Source organism: Neophocaena asiaeorientalis, unplaced genomic scaffold, assembly GCF_003031525.2.
Source record: "Neophocaena asiaeorientalis asiaeorientalis breed wild unplaced genomic scaffold, Neophocaena_asiaeorientalis_V1.1 scaffold143, whole genome shotgun sequence".
NCBI lineage: Eukaryota > Metazoa > Chordata > Mammalia > Artiodactyla > Phocoenidae > Neophocaena > Neophocaena asiaeorientalis.
The window spans coordinates 1,226,032-1,239,514 of NW_020175536.1; the positions used below are offsets into that span (position 1 = coordinate 1,226,032).

A 13,483-nucleotide genomic window follows, 5' to 3' on the forward strand; every position below is an offset into this window, starting at 1 on the left:
CATTGTAAGAATGTAGCCGGGGTGGGGGGGCACCATCAGTTCATGGCAACGTCAGACTTCATTTTTAAATTGCGTTCACAGTGCCAACACACATGCCCTTATAGTGGGAAAAATATTCATTTTTCTAATACTTCTAACATAATGTTGTCCAAAAGACATAATTCCTTATTTTGTGAATACCAGGTCTTTAATTGTAGTTCTTGCTGTCCCCTCCGCCCCCCTCCCCCAGTAAATCTGTGGGTACAGTCACTAGGGGACATTTGTATTCTGACTTGTAATATGTCACAGCTGAAAGTAGTATTAATGAGAGGTGAAACAGCAACCTTGCCATTATAATTTTTAAATTTATGCAGCTAATCTTACTTGGGGTGGGGTAATTTCTGTGTAATAACTAACTCATTTGTCATAAATAATTGCAGCTAATATTGATACTTAAATGTGGTGCTACATTTTTTTTAGACGCTTTACATATTTTATTGCGAGCAAGATAGGGAAACGATCTGTGGTAAAGGATCTTGGAATAGTAAACAATAACAGTGTCTGAGAAGAGGAGCTCGTAGATGAGTAAATACAATACAGTGTTACAGGTATTATGATAGAAATATGTACAGTGTACAGTGAAGGAAGAAGTAGTCATGTTTACAAGATGGATGGGGCAAAGAGGGCATGGAAGTGTACGAAGGACATTAGAGGCAAAGACAGCAGGATTAGCAAAGGTGCACATGCATGAAATAGCTAAAGAACTTAGAGAATCTGCAAGCCATTCCCAGTGGGTTCAGATGAATAAGAGCTCCAGCTAGATATGTAGAACAAAGGCCAGATCATGGAAGACTTCAAGTGTTGTGCTAAGGAGTTTGGGCTCGATTCTGTAGGCAGTGAGTAATCACTGAAGATTTAAGCAGGGAATGCAAGTTAAAACCACAATGAGATATCACCTCACACCTGTTAGAATGGCTCTTATCAAAAAGACAAAACATCACAGGGCTTCCCTGGTGGCGCAGTGGTTGAGAGTCCACCTGCCGATGGAGGGGACACGGGTTCGTGCCCTGGTCCGGGAAGATCCCACATGCCGCGGAGCGGCTAGGCGCATGAGCCATGGCCGCTGAGCCTGCGCGTCCGGAACCTCTGCTCCTCAACGGGACAGACCACAACAGTGAGAGGCCCGCGTACCGCAAAAAAAAAAAAAAAAAAAGAGACAAAACATCACAAGTGTTGGTGAGGATGTGAAGAAAAGGGAGCCCTGGTAGACTGTTGGTCGGCATATAAAGTGGTACAGTCTCTATGGGAAACAGGATGGAGGTTCCTCAAAAAATTAAAAATAGAACTACTGTATGATCCAGCAATTCGACTTCTGGATATTTATCTGAGAAAAACGAAAACACTAACTCAAAAAGATATGTGCACCCTCATGTTCATTGCAGCATTATTTACAATAACCAAAATGTGGAAGCAACCTAAGGGTCCACTGATGGATGAATTGATAAAGAAAATGTGCTACACACACACACACACACACAAAATGGGATATTATTTACCATAAAAAGAAGGAAATCTTGTCATTTGCAACAACATGGGTGGATCTTGAGGGCATTATGCTAAGTGAAATAAGTCAGAGAAAGACAAATACTGTATGATCTCACTTATATGTGGAATCAAAAACAAAAACCGAACTCACGTAGAACAGATTGCTGGTTGCCAGCGGCTGGGGATTAGGGTAGGAGGGAATGGGTGAAATGTGAAGGTGGAAAAAGTACTTCTGGTTATGAAATAAAGTCATGGGGATGTGATGTACAGCATGGTGACTATAGTTAATAATACTGTATTGTATAGTTGAGAGTTGCTAAGAGAGTTGATCTTAAAAGTTCTCATCAGAGACTTCCCTGGTGGCGCAGTGATTAAGAATTCGCCTGTCAGTGCAGGGGACATGGGTTCGAGCCCTGGTCTGGAAAGATCCCACATGCCACGGAGCAACTAAGTCCGTGCGCCACAACTACTGAGCCTGAGCTCTAGAGCCCGCGAGCCACAGCTACTGAAGCCCGCACGCCTAGAGCCTGTGCTCCACAACAAGAGAAGCCACTACAATGAGAGACCGCACACCGCAACAAAGAGTAGCCCCCACTCACTGCAACTAGAGAAAGCCCACGCACAGCAACGGAGACCCAATGCAGCCAATAAATAAATAAATGAATTTATGAAAAAAAAAGTTCTCATTAGAAGAAAAATTGTAAATATGCATGGTGATGGATGTTAACAAGACTTAACTGTGATTATTTCATAATATATACAAACATGGAATCATGCTGTACACCTGAAACTAATATAATGTTACATGTCTATTATATCTCAATTTAGAAAAAAGTTTTAAGCAGAGGAATGATAGGATCATATCTGTTTTTGAAAGATCATTTTGGTATTAGTTTAGGATGATATATTGGATGAGTAGTTGAGGGAAGAGGTGTCGAGATAAGACAGTAAAAATTAGGATAGAAAAAAGGATGCATTTGGGAGATGATAGGGAGGTAGACTCTACAGGACTGTGTATTGATTGGATGTGATTGGCTTGGGGAAAAGATAGTGATGGTTTAGAAAAATCACTTGATATGTGGGAGTGTTGCTGAGCACTGCCCAGGGTCTAGCTAATATTTTCTAACCATGAGTTTTAAATGGCTCCAATGTGAAGATGTATTCCATTAGCACAGGAGAAGGTAGATAGTTATTCAATATATTGATCTGAATTTAGGGATTAGTTAGGGAAGTGGTGGTCAGTGGATAAGGATATAAGAATATTGAGTGTTTGGCGAGAGAGAGTATAAAATGTTACTGTGTATTCCAGGTTGGATGGGGAAGGAAATGAAGGGGGATAGAGAGAGCAATAAAGCATGAAGGATAAAAATGACAAATGGAGGAGTTGAGGGATGAGTTGTCACCACTAGGTTGAAGATTAGATGAAGGGAAAGTTAAGAAAGTGAGATATTTGGAAAGAAGAGCATCTGTGGTCAGATATTGATTTCCTTAAGTTTAAGATTACAAAAGCTGGGTAGTTTCCAGAAATGATAAAGTACAGTGTGTGACTACAGAAGCACATTGCTAAGGTGGGGTTATAGATGAGTGATGTAGGAAGTGAGGAATTTTGAGCTAGGTTGTTGCTAGTTTGCCCTTGTGGGCATTAAAATTCCCATGACGAAGGCACTTTTGGAGTAGAAAGAAGCTTTGGAGTAGAAAGAAGCTTTAGAGAAGAAAGTTGAGCCAGATTAGAAAGTTCTTACTGAGTGAGGAGGAGTAATTAAAAGGTGAGTGGATGATAGTTACAGAGACGTTTTATACCCAAATCCCATGAACCTCAGAGGAAGAAGGCTTTTATGTATGAAGATGGAAAAGTAATACTAGTGTAGAAGCATGAGAAAGGAGCTGGGGAAACGCTGGCTTTACCTTTGGGCTTTTAAGATGTGGGACAAGAAAGTTTTCTCTAGAAAAGGCTGCAGTGAAGTGGATTCCTGGAAGGAGATCTCAGTTGAAGCAAAGAGGTGGAGGGGAGAATTTGGTTGAAAATGTAAGAGAATTTATTCAGTATGGAGTAAAAAGTCTAGTATAAAGGTTAGGAAAAGTTAGGAGCTGAAGGAAGACTTGGGCAGGGAAAATGGATGGAGAAAACACATAGTCGGACTAGAAGGTCTGGCATTTTTGAAGAAGTTCAGGATGACAAGGATAACAGGAATGTTTGGATTCAAATTTATGTAGTGAAGTTTATGGGCCTAGGAAAACCAAAGTGTCATTGGTTACTTAATGAGATTAGCAGACTGCAATCTTTGCTCTGAGTTCAAATGCCTTGCCAATTACTAGATTCTTATTCTCTAGCAGCTTATAATTTAAAAAGGAGGAGGCTGTGTAACCAAAGAGCTCTAGTCTAATGTGGAAAGTGTTAAGTGCCATTTTAGAGTATAGGCAGAAGTGTAGTCGACTGAGAGTTTTGTTCCAGCTGGAAGACCTGGGGAAGATTTCTTGGAAAAGCTAGCCTTTTAACCGGGTCTTAAAGTGTAAGTAGGATGTTAATAAATAGATTGGGATAAATGGGAATTCTTTTTGGAATGGCATGAGCAAAGGTATGAATTCAGGGAAATACAGAGCTTGTTTGTGGAACAGTTCATAAAAGGTCAACATAGAGAGTTTGACCTCAAGACGAGCAGTGGGGAAATGGAAGAGAGCAGTGGAAATTAGGTTGTATTATTGTAGTAGCCATGGTGATCAGAAGCATGCATAGAGCCCATATGATAGGAGAAAAATAACTGCTGAAAAATAACTGCATTCTGTGGCCACCTTCAGTCTGAGTAGCCACTTCATGTTTATACCAGAACTTTCAGGAGTTCTGGTGGTGGTGGTGGTGGTGGTGGTGTGTGTATTTGTGTTTGCTGTAATCACAAGTATTCCCACCCTTGTCCCCTCCAGCCCCTCGTTGTCTGCCTGGAGTTTAAAACCTTTTAGTGCTTATTCAAATGCAACAGTGTAGATCACAATATCTCCCCATGTTTATGTGTATCTGAAAAGAGAAGTTAATAATTAAAGGCTGTTTTCTACACTTTTGCTTGAAAGACTGATTCTTTGAGACTGCAAAGTATTAGTTGCAAGACCTGGTTTTGTTTGTTACCTTATTTCTCTTAAATTTGTTTATTTCATACTTTGGCTCTAAAGAACTATTTGGTGTCTTAATGGTACATGCTATAATATTCCTATTGATACTATTATTTTTAGGTACACACTACCCATAATTCCAAATTGTATTTTATTGCCTTTACATGTTTTTTCTGTTTTCCCAAAAGATCATATACATAAAAAATAGTATCATGCATTTCAGCTTGTTCAAAATAGACTTTGTGAGGTGTTGATTGCTGTAACACTTAGAATTGTGTTTGGCTATACAGAATAGAAAACTCCATTAGTGATTTTAAAAATTGAACTTCATTTATTTTACATAACCAAAATTCCCAAAGTGTAGGGAGTTGTTGGTGTAGATTCAGCTGCTCACCAGGAAAGGACTTTATGCTCTTTTGTGTCCTTTGCAAGCCAGCATTTGCTCATGTTTACAGGATGGCCACAGTATATCCAAGCTTTACGTTCTTGGTCCAGGTAAGAGAAAGTAGGAAAGGTTAAGGACCACCTTGTTATTTCTGCTCCTCTTTATTAAGAAAATAAGAGGCTTCCATAACAATTAATAAACTGCCCCTTAAATCTCATTGGCCATAATTGTGTCTCACTGTTTCCTAGACACAAGGGAGCCAAAAACAAGCACGTCATCTTGGGCTGGCCACAAACTGTCCTCACTAAAGTCAGGAAAGAAAGGGGTGTGTATATATATGGAGCAGGCAGCAAACAATATCTGTTAGAGTACTGTGCCTAAAGTTTGTCTATTTTACTTGTTATTTTAATGCACATGGAATATAATTACTCAGAAACTGGTACAGGAAAAAAGGAAGAAATCATTCTCAGCCTATCAGTTTCTCTTTCCTTGCATTATAAAACTAGATAATAGAATTCTTAAGACTGCTCCTTTGTATAATATAGATTCTTGGATACAAAAAAAATTACACAATTATACTTTGAAATAGTTAATAAAATAAAGATGTTTGTATTTGAATAAACAATTTTGAAGTGTTCACACTGGAATGCCATTTTCATTCATTTAAGTGAAGTGACAGTTTATTTTAGGGGAGATGTTTTTCACACTGTATAAATATATAAAAACATTGTAGATAGCATGATCTTATACATGGAACACTGAAAACTCTACCAAAATAACTGTTAAAACTAATAAGCACATTCAGGTTAAGTTGCAGGATACAAAATCAACGTGCAGAAATCAGTTGTTTCTATATGCTAGCAATGAACTTTCCAAAAAAGACATTAAGAAAACAAATTCATTGCAGTAACATCAAGAATAAAATACTAAGGAGTAAAATTAACCAAGGCGGTAAAAGACCTGTATGAAGAAAACTATAAAACGATGGAAGAAATTGAAGAAGACACAAATCAATAGAAAGTTATCCTATGTTAATGGATTGGAAGAATTAATCTTGTTAAAATGTCACTGCTGCCCAAAGTGATCTACAGATTCAATGCATTCTACATAAAAATTCTGATGGCATTTTTCACAGATAGGAAAACAATTCTAAAGTCAGTATGGAACCACACAAAACCTGAAATAGCTAAAGCAATCTTGAGCACAAAGAACAAAGCTGGAGGCATCATACTTCCTAACTTTAAACTGTATTACAAAACTATAGTTATCAAAACAATACGGTACCAGCATAAGAAAACAGACGCATAGACATTAGAACAGAATAGAGAGCCCAGAAATAGAACCACACATGTATACAGTCAACTTGCCTTTGAAAGAGCACCAGGAATGCACAGTGGGGAAATGATAGACTCTTCAATTAATGGTGTTGGTGAAAATGGATATCCACATGCAAAAGGATGAAATTGGACTCTTGTATTACATCACACACAAAAATCAACACAAAATGGATTAAACATTTAAAAGTAAGACCTGAATCTCTAACACTCCTAGAGGAGAACATAGGGAAAAAGCTCTTTGGTGTTGGTCTTGAGAATGGTTTCTGGGATTTGACACCAATAGTGCAGGCAACAAAAGCGAAATTAAACTATTGGGACTACATCAAAAACAAAAAGTTTCCCTATAACAAAAGAAAAAAATAAAACGAAAAAGTGACCTACCGAGTGAGAGAAAATGTTTTCAAATCCTATCTGAAGAGGGAAAAAGTGGACATACTGATCAAAAGGGACAGATTTTCAGTTATAAATTAAGTTCTGGGTACCTAATATATAGCACGGTGACTATAGTTAGTAATATAGTATTGTATACTTGAAACTGCCAAGACAGTAGATCTCAAATTCTCTCACCAGAAAAAGAAAGGTAACTGTGTGAGGTGATGGATGTTTCAGTTAGCTTAATTGTGATCATTTCACAATGTATACATATGTCAAAACATGTTGTACACCTAAAATATATACAATTTTTAGTAATCAAACCTCAATAAAGCTGAAAAAACCAATAAAAAAATGAACTGACAGTTTTTTGAGGGGAGAGAATTTTCACATTGTAAAAATAGTTTAGTAATCATTATACACAGGTTTATGATGGACAAATTTTAAAACAAAAATATGATTCTTAAATATCACAACCTCAAGGTGGATTATTCCATCAGAATCTAATGAAGTTTTGACTTTTCATGTGAGGGAGACTTTTAATATGTTGGGAATGAAACTTTAGAAAAATATATTTATCAGAACTTTAAGTTTCAATTCAAAGTATCTGAGGTTTTTCTTCCTTAAATAATTAAAATTTTTTTTTAGTCTGTGGCATAGGTATATTTTCACTGTATTTTTGGCCGCAGGGCATGTGGGATCTCAGTTCCCTGACCAGGGATTGAACCCATGGCCCCTGCGGTGGAAATGCGGAGTCTTAACCACTGGACCGCCAGGGAAGTCCTGTATTTTTGAATTTAAGAAACATAATACATGTTAACTGTATACACAGGCACTGAAGTCGATTTTAAGGAAAATAAAGACACGGTCCTCCCTCTTGGGGTATTTAAATTTTAGTTGGTGAAACTAAATTTACATACCTGAGATCAGTAAACAGTAAAAGACAGTATGTGATCAGGTATCAAAAGTTCTGTAAGAATTTAATAATAAAAGTGACTCTAGAGTGTGACTACTTATTGTAAAGGAAGAAGTGGATATTTAAGACAGGCTTGTTAAAAATATAGAATTTGGTTTGGTGGAAAGGTACAAGGTACAAAGACAGGCTCATGTTTCCATCTTCTGCTCTTCTGCTCATCCAGCACTGTCGAACTATTTGTAGTTTCTCAAGTGTTCTGTGCTCTTTGATAATTCTACACTTCTGTAGTGTTTTTTGTTTGTTTTTGGAATTCCCTTACTTGTTTGTCAGCCTGACAATTTCCTATCGTTCAAGACTCAGTTCAGATGTCACCTCTGTGATGTCTTCCCTGAACTTTCCTGGGTAGAGTTAGGTGCTTTCTTTTCTTTTCTCCAAGTTCGTAATCATAGTCCTTCTTTCTCTTTCTCTTTCTCTCTCTCTCTGCCCTCACCCCACCCCATGTGTGTGTGTATGTAGTTATAGAGTTATCACATTGCACCATTATCTACTTGTCTGTCTCTTTCACAAGCTTGTGAGCTTTATGAACATGAGGGTTTTGCCATATTTATCTCCAAATCATAGTGCCTGGTGTAATGGTTTTTCACATTAGCCTGATCATTGGATGAATAAATGGATGGTTGAATAAAAAGAAAGAATTAACCTGGAGTGTATTCATGAGTACTGGGGAAGCTTGTCCAGAGGGAATGTGGATGGTAATAATACTTAGCCCTATTCTTACCAATAGAGCTTGCAATTATCAGTATTTGGAGATAAGATTGAATAGGCAAAGTAGGACTGGTTGGCAGTGGAAGTTTTAAGAAATAATAGAGTTACAGTTAATAAAATTTCTGAAATTGGTTTTTAACACGCCCATTTTTCAAACACTGTGCTTTTGTATCTTGTAGTGCTTCCACTTCTCATTCAGAGAATTCAGTGCATACAAAATCAGCTTCTGTTGTATCATCGGATTCCATATCAACTTCTGCAGAGAACTTTTCTCCTGATTTGAGGGTACGTATACTGTTTCTAAGTTCTAGTGAAGTATTTTCTGTTAGCTGTTTGTGGCCACACTATCAATATAACCTTTAATTAAGAAGGAGACACTGATGGAAGTCTCAAAGACCTGAGTCTTTATGTAATATCCCAGAACAGGCCATTCTTATTTATTTGTAAAAGAAAAATGTATAATTCATCTCTGGGTTTGATATCTTTAAGATAATTAATGAATTTTTTTGTGATATAAAAGATTTTCATGAATACTCCCATAATGCTTTACTCCCAATAATAGCTAATATTTTTTGAGTACTTACCATGTGCCAGGTATTGTTCTAAGTGCTCTAATGAAATATCTCTTGTAATACTTTTAGCAATTCTGTGAGGTAGAAGTTATTATTACTACCATTCTACAGATGACAGTAACTCAGAGAGAGATTAAATAACATGTCCAAGGTCTCATAGCCAATAAATTTAATTGTCAGTATTACAGCTCATGTAGTCCAGTTCTGGAGCTAAGTCACTTAAATACTGTGCTATAGTTGCTACATACCTCATTATAGTATGTAGGTATTCCTCTATTTATTAAAGGTCTTGTTGCTATGAAATTAACCATATCAGTGATATCCTGTAGCACTTTGTACATTTTTGGATTCATCTGCTTTTCTACTGCTGCTTGTCTATGAATGTTGGGGAAAATGAATTTCATATGTAGTGATAACCTTTAAACCTTACCTCAAAATCTTTTTATTCTGATCAAGTGACTGCCTTCTCAGTGGTTATACTTTCACAATTTTAACTAAAACGTTGTTTTCATTAATGAAGTCATTTGCTGTTGAGAATATATTGAGAATATATCTTTGTCATGTATTTCATTTTCAAAACCAGAATCCAACAAATGTAAGGAGACAGGTTAGAAGCTTGTGTAAAGGTTTCTGCATATTTGCCATTGTCTCTTGTGAAATGTCATAAAATACTAAATTGGATATAGCAGGACTTTAAACATTGCTACAAATGATAAACATTTATCTTTATAATCTGAATATATGTTGTGCTGGTTAAAAAGGACTCATATTATCATTAGCTGTTATCTTGAAGCACAGCATACATTTAGGGCAGGGTTTATCATTAATAATAGTGGATATAAGTCCACTGTTGCCTTTCATTAATTTATTACTATTTAAAAATACATATTTGATATATGTATCTAACCTTGGTTTAGTCATTATATTAATAAAAATACATTAAAGGCCTGTAGGCCTCTTGATAATTTTGAAATTTTTTGGCCTACTTCTGGTCAGATTTTATTAGTTAAAAAATCATCGTTTTTAACTTCTTGTGACTGATAAAGAACTCATATTAGGAATGGGAGAAATGTCGCTTTTATTTTTAGCCTGTGCTTCTATTATTAATATTATATTTTACCTGCTGTTTCTTGCCTAAAATATGTTAAACCATGCGTGTATTCTTGTGAGGGTTAGCTTAGTTTTAAACTACTTAACTAGGCACGGGTGTGAATTGCAGTACATTGAAAGACGCTGAAAGGAGGCCTCCACTGTCAGCTTCTCTGTGTGCAGACCCCCTTTATTTCCTCAGGATGTCATGTATACCATAATAAGAGTGACTGGCTTACATTGGGACAAAATAAGGGTCATAATGTTAATCTGCAGGTTAAATATTATAATTTATTTCTTATTTTTATTAGATATATATATATATTCTTTTTTTGCATTACGCGGGTCTCTCACTGTTGTGGCCTCTCCTGTTGCGGAGCACAGGCTCTGGACGCGCAGGCTCAGCGGCCATGGCTCACGGGCCCAGCCGCTCCGCGGCATGTGGGATCTTCCCTGACTGGGGCACGAACCCGTGTCCCCTGCATTGGCAGGCGGACTCTCAACCATTGCGCCACCAGGGAAGCCCTAGATAAGTTTTTAATTTTAGAACAGGTTTAGATTTACAGAAAAATTGCAAAGATCCTACAGAGTTCCCAAATACTTGACATCCAGTTTCCCCTATTATTAATATCTTACATTAGTATGGTACGTTTGTCAAAATTAATGAACCAATGTTGATGCATTATTATTAACTAAAATCAATGCTTTATTCACATATCCTTAGTTTTTACCTAATGTCCTTCTTTTTGTTCCATGGTCCATCTGGGATACCACACTGCATTTAGTAGTCATGTCTCCTTAGGCATGGCACCTCTTGGCTGTGACAGGTTTTGCTTTCTTTCTTTGTTTTTCATGACCCTGTTAGTTTCGAAGAGCACTGGTCAGATACTTTGTAGAATGTCTGGTGTTTTACCCATTATTAGACTGGGATTATGTCTTTTGGGGAAGAAGACCACAGAGGTGAAGAGCCATTTTCATCATATCATATCAAAGGTACATACTATCAACATGATTTGTCACTGTTGATGTTAACATTAATCACTTGGTTGAGGTAGTGTTAGGTTCTTTCACTATAAAATACTCTTTTTTCCCCTTCTTATCCTTATACTATACTCTTTGAAAGGAAGTAACTATGCACAGTCCATGCTTAAGGAGCCCACACTACCTTGTTAGAGTGGAACACCTTTTATTTCTTTTGCATGAGAGATTTGTCTCTTCTCCCTCATTTATTGATTTATGCAATCATTTATTTATATCAGTATAAACTCATGGATATTTATTTTATATATTACAGTCCAGTGCTACTTTGTTGCTCAAATTGTTCCAGCTCCAGATTGGGATTTCTTTCAGTCAGATCTTGTGTCCCTTTGACATACTCCTATCATTATGGTGTTTTGCTGTTGTTGTTGATTGTTTTGTTCGTTGTTTGTTTATCAGCTCTTCCTTACTTTCTGTCACTGCAAGATACTCCAAGCTCATCTTGATACTTCCTGCCCCAGTCCTAGAATCATCATCCATTTCTCAGGGAGCCAGATTTCTTTTATTGGAGAATGGTATTAGAAACCAAGATCTGGGCACTACGTGCTCCCTCCCTTCCTTCCTTCCTCTCTCCCTCCCTCCTTTCCCCAAAAAAGGTAACAAAGTACTTTTATTCTCCTTCTGAAGCAAAAGATCATTTGCATACATCCTATTTGGAGATAATGAGTCTGGTGATCATATGTAAGTTTGTCTGGAGTAGTCTTATTTTATGCTGTTGTCCCTTCAGGTTTTACATTAGACACAAAAATATCCTGAATTATTGACTCTCTTAGCACTAGGATACTAAGGGAATCTTAAATTTATACATCAGGTCCATGACTTCAGGAATTGTCCCCATTAGTGCCTTGTCAATTCAGCATCTTTCACAACTTCGTGGGGCCCTCAGATAATTTTTTTTTTTTTTTTTGCGGTACGTGGGCCTCTCACTGTTGTGGCCTCTCCCGTAGCGGAGCACAGGCCCTGGACGTGCAGGCTCAGCGGCCGTGGCTCACGGGCGCAGCCGCTCCGCTGCACGTGGGATCCTCCCGGACTGGGGCATGAACCCGTGTCCTCTGCATCGGCAGGTGGACTCTCAACTACTGCGCCACCAGGGAAGCCCAACTCAGATAATTTTTAATAGACAAATGAAGAGACAATTGTTAAATGTTAAATTAAGGAGAAGATGGTTTTGGGCAACCAAAGGTTAACCGTACTTTCCACAGTACAGTGCCTGAAATGACAGAGAAAAAAGAAAAAACTAATATGCTTAGGCTGACTGTTTTCCTGTTTCCTCATTTTAAAAGATATCCTTGATAATTAGATATAATCTTTACCTTAATCACAGTCTTTTTTTCAGTTGTGGAAGGGAAATGAAGGAGTAACATTTAATATCATTTTAAAAATGCAGCCTGATTTCAAATGTATGTGTAGGGTGGAGGAAAAACATACTTCTAATAATTGAAAAAAGTGTAGTGTGCTACCTGGATAAATATTTATACACGCCTTATCTCATTTAACTTTCACAACAATCCTGTGAGACAGATATCACTACCCCGTTTGACAAAGAGCAACCTGATATTTAGAAGAGCTGAATTAAATCATGTGCTTAAAGGCACACAGCTGGGTGTTGCCCTTGTATTGATATTTGGTCTCAGATTGGTCATATTCCTGTACAGCACATTATCCAGAGAGACTATTCTCCCATGATTTTGTTGCTAAGTTTTTTCAAATGTGAAGTGCAATTTTCTTAATTAAAAAGAATAACTTTAACACATTTTTGAGGTAGAAATAGCAGTTTTCAATATCCCTTAATAAGTGAGAATTGCTTTTCTAATTAATCGTAAAAGATGGTTTTTCTAATAATATCTGATCTCTCCCCCTTCTCAATTTTGTTAGTTGATGATATTTTGCTTTTATTATGTATACCTTTAGTGGCTATAAAATGGTAGTGTTCTAGTAAATAATAGGTGCAACTAACTGCAGACAGCTATGTTGTTCTTTGACCATGGTTTGGCTCTATTTATGAGATGAGGGGCTTGGTATGGTAGTTTGAACATCATCATTCACAGACGATTTGAAGTTGGTTAACCTCTAGGCTTTGAGTTCTCCACATAGCCTCATGTTTATCTCTGCCCTGAGCCTCAACATTTTAGAAGCTCTGTTAGTAACAACTTTTTTTTTTTTTTTTTTGTGAGCCTCTCACTGTTGTGGCCTCTCCCGTTGTGGAGCACAGGCTCCAGACACGCAGACTCAGCGGCCATGGCTCACGGGTCCAGCTGCTCCGTGGCATTGTGGGATTTTCCCGGACCGGGGCACGAACCCGTGTCCCCTGCATCGGCAGTGCGGACTCTCAACCACTGTGCCACCAGGGAAGCCCCAGTAACAACTTTTAAATAGAAGTGTA

General features: G+C 37.6%; 1 protein-coding gene across 4 annotated transcripts in view; it reads left to right on the top strand.

Annotated features, from left to right (window-relative positions):
* MTMR2 (myotubularin related protein 2) overlaps positions 1-13,483 on the top strand; it is a 108,508-nt gene that overhangs the window by 29,862 nt on the left and 65,163 nt on the right. For all 4 annotated transcript variants that reach the window (XR_003001255.1, XM_024731318.1, XM_024731319.1 and 1 more), the window contains one exon: positions 8,581-8,686. Coding sequence is in view for 1 of the 4 variants with exons in the window: in XM_024731318.1 (XP_024587086.1) it covers positions 8,581-8,686 (106 nt within the window). In the remaining 3 variants the exon portion in view is untranslated. The remainder of the gene's footprint in view (positions 1-8,580; positions 8,687-13,483) is intronic.